We start from the raw sequence: 12,689 nt of genomic DNA on the forward strand, positions 1-12,689 counted from the left end.
CAAGCCAAGCGCCTGATGGCCCTGGATCTATATCCAGCGCCACTTGAACGCCGCGCGAAAGTTATAACCCGTCGAGTTGCGGGATTCACCTCGTGCCTCCCCATCAACATGATGCTCAAGCTGCTGCTCCTGGCGGTCGGCGCGCTCGCGTCACAGGTCCCACTCGGCGACGCCGGCTCCGCCCCGGGCGCCGGTGCTGGCGCCAGCACGCCGCGCAGCGTGCAGCTCGACCTATCCCCGTACTTGAATGCGAAGGCGACGAGCGTCAACGGCGAGAACGACGGAAAGGGCTTCAGAAACGGCTCAACCTTTCCATCCGAGTATCTCCCAATCGACAGGTGGTCCGACTCTGGCGTCGACTTCGTTTTGCCGGACTGGTCTGGAACGAAGGATTGCGTCAAGGCCGACAAACAGGTGATCCACCTCCCCGACCCCACCGAGGTGAGGAGTATCCACATCCTCGGCGCAGGCGAAGATGCGGGCGGCTTCTTGTTCATGGAAACGCACGAGACGCTCACCCTCACCTTTGAAGATGGCGGAAAGGTCCACGCCCCGTTCGAGGTAAAGCACTGGTGGAGCCACCACTGGACGAACAAGAGCCCGATCCGCGCGCCGTTCCACTACCTCGATGAGGGCGTGAAGAGCTACAATGCGTCGCACCTGTTCCACATCCCCGTCACGATCCCGCCCGCGGCGGCCGGCCGGACGCTAACCAGCGTGCGCCTCCCGGGTCCGGCTGAGAAAAACGCGCTCAAGGTCTTCGCCATGTCGTACGTGCCCGTGACCTCCGAGGTGATGGCTGTGCAATGGGCGCGCGGCACGCGCCGATGGGAGAATGGACACCAAATCGTTGAGGTGCTGCTCACCAACCCGCGCAGTGTGTCTGAGCACGGTGACGAGAGCTCGTGGATCCGTGATGTCGGCGTCAAACTGCAGGGCGAGACTTTCAAGGGACTCAATGAGCGTCGCGTGAACAGACTCATGCCTGGTGACGAGGTACTGCTCGAGTTTGAGGTCGAACCGCGGGCGGGCTCGTTCGAAGCTTTCGACGGCGCACACCTCCAGGTCCGCTACGGTGACCGCATCGAGGAGATCCCCGTCGAGGTAAGCGGCGTCCGGCTCCTCCGCTCCCCGGACTACACCGAGGACGAGATCGAGGAGCACTCCCGACCGGGCTGGTACGACGGCGCTAAGTTTGGCATCTTCATTCACTGGGGTCTCTTCAGTGTTCCGGCCTTTGCGGCGCCGCCTCAGTATGCCGAATGGTACGACTTCTGGCTCCACGACGGGGAGAAGCCGACGGAGAACCACCACCTTTCGACCTACGGTGCCGAGTTCAATTACGACGACTTCATCCCCATGTTTACTGCCGACAAGTACAACGCGAGCGAGTGGATGGACGTCATCGCGGCCAGTGGGGCAAAGTACTTTGTCTTCACGACGAAGCATCACGACGGCTTTGCCATGTTCGACACGAAGGAGACGAGCGACCGCAACTCGCTCCTCCTCGGCCCCAAGCGCGACATTCTGAAGGAGCTCATGACGGCCGCGAAGGACGAGCATCCCGAGCTCAAGCGCGGCACGTACTTCTCGCTTCCCGAGTGGTTCAACCCCCTGTACGCGCCTCACGGCCGCCTGTCCTTCCCCGGCGGACCCGCTCTGAACCCTTTCACGCGCGAGGAGGAGCCGTTCACTGGCCAGCGCGAAAGCGCGACCGACTTCATCGAGGACATCCAGCGTCCGCAGATGGAGATCCTGGTGGACGACTACGACGTCGACCTGCTGTGGTGCGACATCGGGCTGGACAACCACTCCTCTGCCGTCTTCAGCCGCTGGTACGCCGATGCGGCGAGACACGGGCGCGAGGTCGCGATCAACAACCGCTGCGGCGTCGGGGGCGACTTTGATACGCCCGAGATGACGCGCTTCGCGACAGTCCAGCCGCGCAAGTGGGAGACGTGTGCGAGCATGGACCCCCACTCATTCGGGTACAACAAGGACACGAAGGATGAGGAGTACCGCAGCGCAGAGGACGTGGTGCACTCCCTCGTCGACATTGTCGCCAAGGGCGGCAACTTCCTCCTCAACATTGGGCCTCGTGCAGACGGATCGATCCCGAAGGCGCAGAGCGAGCCGCTGCGCGAGGCTGGCGAGTGGTTGAAGCTCAACGGTCGCGCGATCTATGATACGACCCCCTTCGAGCCGTACCCCGAGCACAACGCCGACGGCGTCCACGTCGAGTTTACGCGCAAGCCGGACACCTTCTACATCATCTCCCTGAAGAAGCCGGGGCGCACGCTCGCCATCTCCGCGCCGTTGCCAGTACTCGCTGGCGACCGCATTGTGGCCATCGCGCCCGATGGTGACAAGACCATCAAGTGGCTGTATGAGGACGGAACCCTCATGCTAGACACGAGTGGTATCGAGTTCAGTGACGGTGGCATCGCCTGGGTGTTCGAGGTGCAATATGCCGACCCCCGCCAAAGCGTGGAAAAGCACGAGCCAGTGCACGACGAGCTGTGACTAGCGGTCGATTCAACGTAGAGGATTGCGGCGATTCCGCCGAGATAGAGATGCAACGTTACGAGATCCACCTGGCTAGCGCAAAGTGGGCAGCCGGGCTGAGCCGGACGAGCCGCGCGAGGCGTGCAGCCGTAAAAGCCGTGCCCGTCGGTCGCGTACCTTATCTCTCCCTGCTCCAAGCACTGCACCCAAGAATAAAGCGCAGAACAGCCGTGTCGGGGGCAGGCTTATCTGAGCCTGGACGGAGAACGCACGGAAACGGACACTTCGCAGACGAAGAGAGGTTTCGGCTCATCTTCGGGCCGAGTGCCGACATACCGGTTGTTTTGCCATGAGGCCTCTGGAGCTGAGGCCAAGCCCTTCGGAATCTCTGGAAATAGGCATCAGGAGGCATGCCGCGACCTGTGCCGCACGACACCTCTTCTGTCCATGTGCATGCGCTGTCGCGTTCTTGGCGTTGGAGCAGGAACTGCCTTAGCGTATACGTCGCGTCTCGTGACGGGCATCTGCGATAAGATGCGGGGGTTCCCACACGACTCAAAGGACGGGGATGCCGTGCTATGCCGCCGATAGCCTCGGTATAAAGGAGCGGGTGGAGACTCTTGAGCCCGCTTGTTGATACCCCACTCCACTCAAGGCAACATGAACGAACCAGTGAAGGACGTTATCGACGACAAGGGCGTCACGGACGTGTACCCCGTCACGTCTCTTCGGGATGCCGAGGCGGGTGACGACTATGATGCCGAGAAGGACGTCAAGGTCGACGTGCACACGCAGCTGTATGATGGTGTGCAGCGCAAGATGGAGCAGAGGCACATGCAGATGATTGCGCTCGCTGGAACAATTGGAACGGGCTTGTTCCTCAACAGTGGCCGTATCATCGCGCACGGTGGACCCGTTGGCGCTCTCCTCGCGTTCATCACGACAGGCAGTGAGTCAACCCCTCACATGTCCCGCCCTACTACCCGAGGGTCACAAGCTAACCACAGCCATCGCATACGGCACACTCATGTGTCTAGGCGAGATGGCAGTGTACGCGCCCATCTCAGGCGGTTACATCCACTTCGCCGAACGTTGGGTGAACCCTGCGGTCGGGTTCGCCGTCGGTTGGCAAGTGACGGTGCAGTACTGCATCAGCATGCCCTCCGAGATGATTGCGGCGAACATCCTGTGCTCGTACTGGGACACTGGCTTCGCAGTGTCGCACCAAGCAGCGTACATTACCACCTTCATTGTGTGTGGAAGTCTTGTAAACTACTTTGGTGCGCGCTGGTTTGGAGAGTCCGAGTTCTGGTGAGTACGCGGGTTAGGTGGTGGCATATGGCCACGATGAAGGTTGACGCAGGACTGACGGAAGGTTCGCAACCATGAAGATCATCCTCGTCATCATCCTCATCATCACCTCGCTCGTGATCGACCTCGGCGGTGGTCCGAAGAAGGACCGCATCGGGTTCCGGTACTGGAAGGATCCCGGTCCCTTCGCGCCGTTCTACGGTGATAACAACCTGGGCTATTTCCTTGGCTGGTTCACGGATCTCGTCCAGGCAGCGGGTAGCTACATGGGTATCGAGATGGTGATCGTGGCCGCGGCGGAGGTACGCAATCCGCGCGTTGCTCTGAAGAAAGCCGTGAAGCGTCTCTTCTGGCGTATCCTCATCTTCTACATCCTGCTCATCTTCCTCGTCTCCCTGATCGTGCGGTACGACGACCCGGAACTCCTCCAGAGCAAGGGCACAGCTGCCTCTTCTCCCTTCGTCCTCGCCATGAAGCGCGCGGGTATTCAGGGTCTGCCTCACTTCGTCAACGCATGTGTCCTGCTGTCGGCGTTCTCGTCGGGCAGCTCGCTCATGTACTCGGCGAGCAGGATGTTGTATGGCATGGCGTTGCGTGGTTATGCGCCCAAGTTCTTCGCCTTCACGACTCGGAGAGGTCTGCCGCTTTACGCCCTCATGTTCACGACTTGCTTCTACCCGCTGGCGTACATGTCGCTCTCATCTGGCGCTTCCACAGTCTTCAACTGGTTCTCGAACTTGACTGCGCTTTCCGGTTACGTCGTTTGGGTGAGTACCGATATATTTGAAGCCGAGACTGACGACCAGGCTACCATCGGTGTGACCTACCTTCGCTTCAAGGCCGGCCTCGCCGCTCACGGCATCGACCGCAAGACTCTGCACTACGCAAACCGTTTCCAGCCCTTCATTGCCTACTACGTGATATTCTGGGCAGTGGTGATCTTAACATTCAATGGCTGGCAAGTCTTCACGAAGGGTAACTGGGATCCGTCCGATTTTGTCATCGCGTACATCCCGGTGCCCATCTTCCTGACCCTTGTCACAGGGTACACGCTCGTGAAGCGGCCCAAGTGGCAAAAGCCGTCCGAGCTTGACATGTACTCCAACATCCCGACGGATGAGCAGGTCGCGTACGAGGAGCCGAAGCCGAAGAATGCCTTCCAAAAGGTCGTCCAGTTCGTCTTCACGTAAGGAGAGGTTTTGTGGAGGTTGGGGATTTGAGAAGAGGATGCTAGTGTTTGTACCCGATGCAATTTGGTCAGAGTGTCAGCAGGAAGGTCAGCGACTTCTGAGCTACAACTTTGGCCGATGTCGTAGGTACTGATGTTGTCGACGACTAAGTAGAGCAGTGCGAACGTCGATCAAAGACTCGGGACTTCAATGGACACGAGGGCGTTGGGGCTCCATTCGCTCGGCACGCCAAGCGCGACGATCCTACCGACGACCACACCGAAGGAGCCTCTTCGAGCCTTGGCATGCGTCGACACTCTCCTTTGTACACTTCTCCACGACCTCTACACACCCGGCTGGCTTTACCTCGCTCCCTGTCCGCTCGCAACACCTGCCCACCTCCTTTCCTGTCGGACGGCAACTGTCGGCTCAGATCGGCAATGGGCCCGAAATAGCACGCAAGCGCGCACCAAACACTCCACGGCCCTGGCGTCATTACACTCTCAGGCACTCTGTCATGAGCTCCGCTCCGTAGCACCCGGACACGCCGGACAGGACACGGCGGGCATGCGGGGATAACCTGTCCGACGCCGTTTCATGCTTCAGACATCACAACATGTCCGACCTCCGACATGCCGACGTGACAAGTGTCGACGATCACCACCCTGGCGGCGCGAGGGATGACCTCAGCGTGACCAGTGTACCGATCGATGCGCGGGACGAGAAGGAAGTCCTTGAGGTCGTACCCGACGACGCGGCGCTGTTCGCGAGTCCCCTCCCGATCACTGGCGAGCGGAAGACGACAACGCGAACCGAGCTTTGGGTGAGTGCTAGCGACAGGCGATGATAGCTAACAAAGAGAGCTGGTACCTGTACTATGTCGGGAACAGTGGTTTGGGACCATTCAACTTCGCCATCAGCGCATGGCAGAACCTCCTCTATCTTGCGGGAGCGGACCCGGCGACTGGGGCAGCGTGTGGTGACGGCGGTTAGTGTATACAGCTGTTATCTGCTCGCGGGTACTAGCTGACGACAGACTGCGTTCTGACAGCCTACGGCTCGACACGCAGCGTGAACTCGATTGTGCTGATCACGAATGGGATCAGTTTCGCGCTCCAGGCCGCCCTCTTCCTCATCATGGGCAGTATGGCGGACTATGGCTCCTGGCGCCCTCACATCACGACGTTCTTCACGCTCCTGGCGTGGGGTGTCAGCTTTGGCTGGCTCGGCGTCATGGACCCGAGCAAGTGGCAGGCCGGCACGGCGCTGTACATCCTCGGCTTGATCGGGTATCAGGGCGCTCTCACGTTCTGGGCTGCCGCTTTCCCGGGACTGGCGAGGGACCTGCCTGAGATGCAGCGGAGTGAGGTTGAGTTGAAGGAGGGACAGATCGAGTGAGTTGCAAGCCACGACTGCGCTCTCGCCGCGCAGTGGGAGCAAGCTACAACTCCCCTCTCATGAGCTGACATCAGCACTGCCGAGTTCGATAAGCGTGACATGCTGGCACGCAACCGTCTCGCAAACGTGAGCTTCTTCGTGTGCAGTATGGGCGAGCTCGTCGTGCTCGCGATCCTGTGCGGCATCCTCTTCGCGGTCGTCAAGAACGACGATGCGGAGAGCAACACGCGTTCCCTATCCATCGTGTGCGCGTACAGCGCGGGTGTATGGAGTGAGTTGCCCACGCACGACCGCAACTGACAGCAGTCGTCTGTGCCATCCCATGGCTCATATTCGAGCAGTACAGACCGGGCCACCGCCTACCGCCGCACACGTCCTACCTCACTGCAGGCGTGAAGCAGATCTACCACGCGTTCCGGCTCTGTTTCCGCCTGAAGCAGACCTTCATCTACCTCGCGGCATACTTCTTCCTGGGCGACTGCCTGAATACGCTTGTGACCGTCATTGCGACACTGCAGAACGAGGTCGCGTCGTTCGACTCCAAGACGCTCAACTACCTGCTCATCGACGGAATAGCGGCCCAGGCCGCGGGTATCCTGATCTGCTGGCTGATCCAGAAGCACTTTGTGATCAGAACGAAGTGGATGCTGGTCGCGAACGGCGTGTTCATCCTCATTCTCGCGGCATGGGGATGCGTCGGCATCACGCAGTCCAAGTTTGGTTTCCACAATGTCTGGGAGTTCTGGCTCTATCAGGGTGCGTTGGAGCTCATCCAAGGTGTCTTCGTAGCTAATGTGCAGCCTACTACGGAGTTTTCGTCTGTCCGTGGTATGCTATATCGCAAGCCATGATCTCCGAAGTCGTGCCGCGCGGCAAGGAGTTCCTGTTCTTCGCCCTGTTCAGTATCATTGGCGTGAGTACCACTCGAGCACGATCATGTATGCTCCCTTTCGACCTTGGAGCTACACGCCCGCCTTCGCTGGCCCTCCCAAAGGCGACAGCTAACGGCAGAAAACCTCAAGCTTCATTGGCCCCTTCGTGAGCAGCGCGATCATCGACCGAAGCGGGAACAACAATATGCCATTTACGTTCCTGCTTGGGCTCGGCTTTGTGTCGCTCCTGATCCTTCTCTGCGTCGACGTCGATAAGTCGCGACGAGAGTGCAGGCGCTACCTCGAGGAAGAAGCCATTAGGATCTACAAGCTGAGCGAGAGAGAGCTCGCCACGCGGCCGGCTGTGCCGGAGGAGATCGCCGTGAGCGAAAAGGCGTGAGATCAACAGAGCGCGTACCGGAAGGAGCCGTAGCGAATGCAACGCCGGCACGTCGGCCCGGAGCGCGGTGGGCAGTGGTGTACCACATGTATCCCAGCCGCTCCGGAGACAGCGCCAGGCCCTGGATCTGCTTGTCGTCTCCGCATCGGAGTCCTAGGGCCTCACTTCACTCACACCACATGCTCCGCGCTCTGTGCTGCGCAGCATTCCGGCAATCGGCCCGGTAGAACCGTAGCGCCGTGGCGGCGTCGGCGTCTCAGCGGCGATCACGGACTAAACCCTTGGCTTCAACGGCGCACGAGCGGTCAGCGTGTCGATCAGCTCACGCGAGAACCCACACGACTCCGATGTCAGTCTCTCTCATGTGTTTCGAACTGTCTCTTCAAGTGTTCCGACGACTGTCAAATCATGTCTCAATCATCCGAGTTACGAATTTGACTCTGCGCTGAAGCATCCTTGGTCGCCCACCCCGTCTGGACGCACATATGGAACATCCATGCAACTTCCGGCACACGTTCCAAGTAACCGCGCCGGTCCTCACAGCGGTCTTCACTGTCGTCGATGCGCTGTCTTGGCTTTCTGACAGGTGCGTATTCGCAATGTGATGCACCTCGGCTCTCCAAGTGATGCGGAGACCCACCATGTTCAAGCCGTCGTTCGCCGCGCATCGCCGCGAGAGCAGGTGGTTTGCCGTGGGCGGTGACGGCCCGCTATCGCCGAGCCACCCCACATCGCGAACACCTTGGCGGAGAGCGCACGTCCAAGTATCCTTTGTCGGTTCGGTCTGCGGGGAAGCACAGCGATCCTGACCCGGACTACTCCTGATAACGTGCTCCGGGATGATTGGCTACTTAGCGTTTTTGTGGGAGATGTTCAGGCAGGCATCGATGATAGGCGGTATGCCGATTCTACGGTGTCAAGGTCGGCACTTCCGGTCGTAAGCAGCAGCGTCTCCACACCTGTGCTCCCGCGCATTCCTCAAAGTGCGGGGGCGGCACAGTGACCGAGCTGAGCACTTGGCAGTGGCAGAGCCGCGACATAGCGGCAACAGGGCCGAGACAAGCCGTTGAGGAATGCTGGAGTCGTCAATTCTCGATCGCTACGCGGCAAGAGGCGGCAAGCGAAACTCAATCGTAGTGAGTTGTCAGTCAATGGAGAACTTACGCCATCTCTTTCATCTCCACTTCAACCTCCCGGCATACCCGGTCTGCAATATTCCACAAACCTACTTGTCGGCTTGCTACCTGCCGTGTCCAACGCTCAGCACCCCTTGTTCGCTTGTCGTTTGTTCAAGGTGCACGGCTGCCTCACAGGTATCTCTGAGTGTCGTTATGTCGTCTATTTTCAGTCCAGGAGGCGGGGTATTAGAGGAGCTACGCTTGCAACCCGCGGCTATCCGTTACTCCGCCTACCTGCAGACCAGGCGCTATCGACACTGCCCGCAACCGTACGAGCGGGCCGCGGGGCACAGTCCCCCGCGAGGCCATACTGCATAGCGTTAGTTCGCAATGTCCACAGAACCAGAATCTCACACACGCCAAGCCATATCGTGCCCACACCCCTTGTGTTCACCACCTCGGCGCCAAAAACGTTCGAAATACTCGACTCGTTAGACCCCAGGTTGCGGTATGCTGAGCCTCATCTCTCACACATCGCGTCGTTGGATGCCGGCCCTAGTTAAGTCGCCGTTCCCTGGTTGCCGTTAAAGCTACACGATTCGAAATGCTCGACCAGATGACACACGTGATGCTCCCACCATGGTGGACACAATTTCGAAGAGTGCTTCTCCGTGTCTTACTCGGGTCAGCACGAGGGCGGCACAACAGCGAAGTCAAAGGATATACTACAGCCACAGCATGCTCGGCACCCACTTGTGATCCTCGTGACCGAGGCACTTCCGGAGCGGCGTTGCCAGGTGTTGTTGTGGCTTCCCGCCTACAACCGTGCGTCGCTGTGCGTCATTAGGACAGTAGCGCTCAACGCAGGCACTCGAGACGGAAAGGATGTGTGGAATGCAGCTCTCTTTCTGGGGCGCGATCGTGCCTAAGCATGTGCGCTTGTGGGTTAGCGTGGGCTTGGCAAAGGCTAAACTGGGCAACCCTCAATGACGGGCAACAGCTCTGTGGCATGCACGTTGAAGTCTTGCGCTCCTCGCATCTCACAGTCCTTCTGACCCCAAACCCTCGCAAAGTCTCAGCCTGTTCCCACACCCGATACGCTCCGACAAAGATGTTAGCCTGGTCCCAAAACGAGCTAAGCAAAACCGACAGTTCCGAGTTGATCTTTGGGTTGGGTCACCGCAGGCGGTGATGAGAGGTTTCGGCACTGGTCCGGGTCGCCCCTGTTCTTGACGGATGTCTACCCCGCGGGGAACCTTTGGGGCCTCTGATGATGTCCAGCGACCTCTGCTCGTGTGGGCTGCGTCTAAACGTTCCTAGCCGCTGTTCGTGTGGCCAAGCTCTTCCAAGCGTGGCGGCTGCGGCGGGCGACCGTTCGTAAACCGCGGCGCGTGCATCAACCGCTCATGAACTCTGCGGGCCTGACCGCAGTCCATTGCAACAGACGTGCGCGTCTTACGGTATATAAGTCTCACGAACGTGGACCGTTCCACTTCTCATCAGCTCCATCGTCCCCCTCTCACACCAGCGACAATGGCAGGCGGAGTCAAGAAACCCATCAACATCTTCCGCCTCGGCGACCTCGGTGAGCCAAAGGGCGTCTTTAACTGGCGTCTCTGGTTCAGTGTTATCTCGTTTGGTCTCCTCGGTGCGGCCCGAGGCATTGACGAAGGTCTCATTGGCGGCGCGTTCCGCTCCAAGAACTTCCAGGACCTCATCCACTTCAAGGACTACTCGGAGGTCGAGCAGGCGAACATCAAGGGTAACGTCACGTCCATGGTTCTCATCGGCTCTGTCGCAGGTTCGCTTTTGTGAGTCCAGTGTGGAAGGGTGCGCTGACAGCCAGCGCTTTCGTCGTCTGTGACCGTATCGGTCGTCTCTGGGCTACCCGCCAGCTTTGCATCTGGTGGGCTGTTGGTATTACGATCTTCCTGTGCAACCGAGGCCATCTTGGTGCGGTGTACGCTGGCCGTTTTATTGCGTGAGTACTGCTCCAGATATTGCGAGCTGACAATCAGTGGCTTCGGTATCGGTCAAACACCTGTAGTCGGTCCCGTCTATATCGCCGAAATCGCACCGGCCTCAATCCGTGGCCTGTGCACTTGCATCTTCACGGGCATGGTCTACCTTGGAATGTAAGCTTGGGGGCGTGCACTGCAGCTGACCACAGTAATCTTGCCTACTGGTCCAACTACGGGACGGAGCGACACATGGGCTCAAACGTGAAGGAGCGGTGGATGGTGCCGTCGTCTATTCACATCATGTTCGCCGGTCTCATCTTCATTCTCTCGTGGTTCCAGTACGAGTCTCCGCGCTACCTGATCAAGAGGGGCCGGGTTGACGACGCCCGCCACGTCATGTCTCGCCTCCGCCGGCTGCCCGAGGACGATCCCTACGTGTGCAATGAGATCGCGGCGATTCAGCACGCGCACGACAGCGAAGTTGAGGCGACGCGCGGCATGACGTTCTGGCAAACGGTTAAGGAGACATTCACGAGCAAGGGAAACCTCTACCGACTTTACCTTACCACCTCTGTTCAGTTCCTGTCCCAGTGGTCCGGCGCGGGTAGCATCACCATTTACGCGCCCGACTTCTTTGAGATCCTCGGCGTGAAAGGCTCTGAGCAAGGACTTCTCGTGACCGCCGTCTTCGGTCTGGTCAAGCTCGGCGCGGCCCTCATCTGTGCCCTCTTTCTCGTCGATGTCATTGGACGCAAGCGCTCCCTCCTCCTCGGTATTTCGCTCCAGACGATTTCCATGGTGTACGTTGCCGCGTTCCTATCCACCCACCCCAAGCTGGGTATGGATGACCACTACCACCTGCCGACCAACTCGCTGCCCGCCTCTCGCGGTGCCATTGCCATGATCTACCTCTCCGGTTTCGGATGGGCACTTGGCTGGAACTCGATGCAGTACCTCCTGACTGCTGAGCTGTTCCCTCTCCGCATCCGCGCCATCGGCACATCCTGGGCGATGGCGCTGCACTTCGCCAACCAGTACGGTAACGCGCGTGCCGTGCCCAACCTCCTCCTTCCAACCAGCCAGGGCGGCATCACAGCTCAGGGCACGTTCTGGTCCTTCGCATGCGTGACCATCATCGGTGGCGCGTGGGTCTGGTTCTTCGTGCCCGAGACGGCTGGACGCAGCCTCGAGGAGATGAGCCGACTGTTTGAGCTGCCCTGGTACAAGATTGGCAGGTACGGCAACAAGTTTGCGGAGCAGCGCGATGCCGAGGAGCGCCGCGAGGACTTTGAAGAGGACAAGATCGAGGATGTCCAGAACGAGTATGACGAGGAGAAGAGGCGCAAGGAGGCTCCCCTTGTCTAAATCATCTGCACACGGTTCCGTGTACGCGGCGTGTGTAAGCGCAGCGTGTACTGACTCAGTGCGGCGAATGGCTGAGAAATGCGATAGCAATAACGGGTAGCAACTCCATAGAAGACTGCGATGGATTGTTCAGGAGCTTACATGGGCACTGCGCTTCGGCCAGTGGCTGGTGTTTACACAGGACTGTGCATGCGATTGATTCCCCGCCGTCGACTACCAGCAACCGCGGCAGGGCTGCGACCCGCACAGAAGTCAAGTTCGGTGGACATAAACATCTCTCACCTTCAAATCTCCTCATCCCAAAGCCCCCTCCACAATCCTACACTCAAGCTCACACCTCATCACATATTATCCAAAAGACCAAAGCGAACTATGAGGTTCCATCACTGCCCGCGCGAGATCGTGAATCCCCCTCCGCCTCCCCGATGTTCCCCTGCTGACGAATAGGAACGAAACCGCCTCGCCCGTGAAACCGAACTCGACCGCCTGTATCGCGAACAGTCAAACAAGCGAACGACAGCTGAGATGATTGGGTTCGTGCATGAGTCGCTGCAGAACACGAAGGCGGACCTGCATGCGCTGAATGAGCT

General features: G+C 59.2%; 4 protein-coding genes across 4 annotated transcripts; all 4 read left to right on the forward strand.

Annotated features, from left to right (window-relative positions):
- Positions 1–108: 108 nt before the first annotated feature.
- Positions 109–2,523, forward strand: A1Q1_00574 (alpha-L-fucosidase; the record flags this gene model as incomplete). Its single annotated transcript, XM_014325889.1, has 1 exon — positions 109–2,523. One exon carries the CDS (start codon positions 109–111, stop codon positions 2,521–2,523), a length of 2,415 nt encoding a protein of 804 aa, XP_014181364.1.
- A 642-nt stretch (positions 2,524–3,165) lies between these two features.
- A1Q1_00575 (general APC amino acid permease) lies at positions 3,166–5,006 on the forward strand (the record flags this gene model as incomplete). The annotated part of the gene is made up of 3 exons (XM_014325890.1): positions 3,166–3,454; positions 3,513–3,816; positions 3,869–5,006. 3 exons carry the CDS (start codon positions 3,166–3,168, stop codon positions 5,004–5,006), a joined length of 1,731 nt encoding a protein of 576 aa, XP_014181365.1.
- Positions 5,007–5,601: 595 nt separating this feature from the next.
- On the forward strand, positions 5,602–7,234 carry A1Q1_00576 (protein-vacuolar targeting-related protein; the record flags this gene model as incomplete). Its single annotated transcript, XM_014325891.1, has 5 exons — positions 5,602–5,808; positions 5,916–5,973; positions 6,037–6,379; positions 6,458–6,509; positions 6,725–7,234. The coding sequence occupies 5 exons, from the start codon at positions 5,602–5,604 to the stop codon at positions 7,232–7,234; spliced, it is 1,170 nt and encodes a 389-aa protein (XP_014181366.1).
- A 3,072-nt stretch (positions 7,235–10,306) lies between these two features.
- On the forward strand, positions 10,307–12,099 carry A1Q1_00577 (quinate permease; the record flags this gene model as incomplete). The annotated part of the gene is made up of 3 exons (XM_014325892.1): positions 10,307–10,574; positions 10,616–10,754; positions 10,944–12,099. 3 exons carry the CDS (start codon positions 10,307–10,309, stop codon positions 12,097–12,099), a joined length of 1,563 nt encoding a protein of 520 aa, XP_014181367.1.
- Positions 12,100–12,689: the final 590 nt, after the last annotated feature.

The sequence above is a fragment of the Trichosporon asahii genome (assembly GCF_000293215.1).
Source record: "Trichosporon asahii var. asahii CBS 2479 unplaced genomic scaffold scaffold00025, whole genome shotgun sequence".
In the NCBI taxonomy this organism is placed as follows: Eukaryota; Fungi; Basidiomycota; class Tremellomycetes; order Trichosporonales; family Trichosporonaceae; genus Trichosporon; species Trichosporon asahii.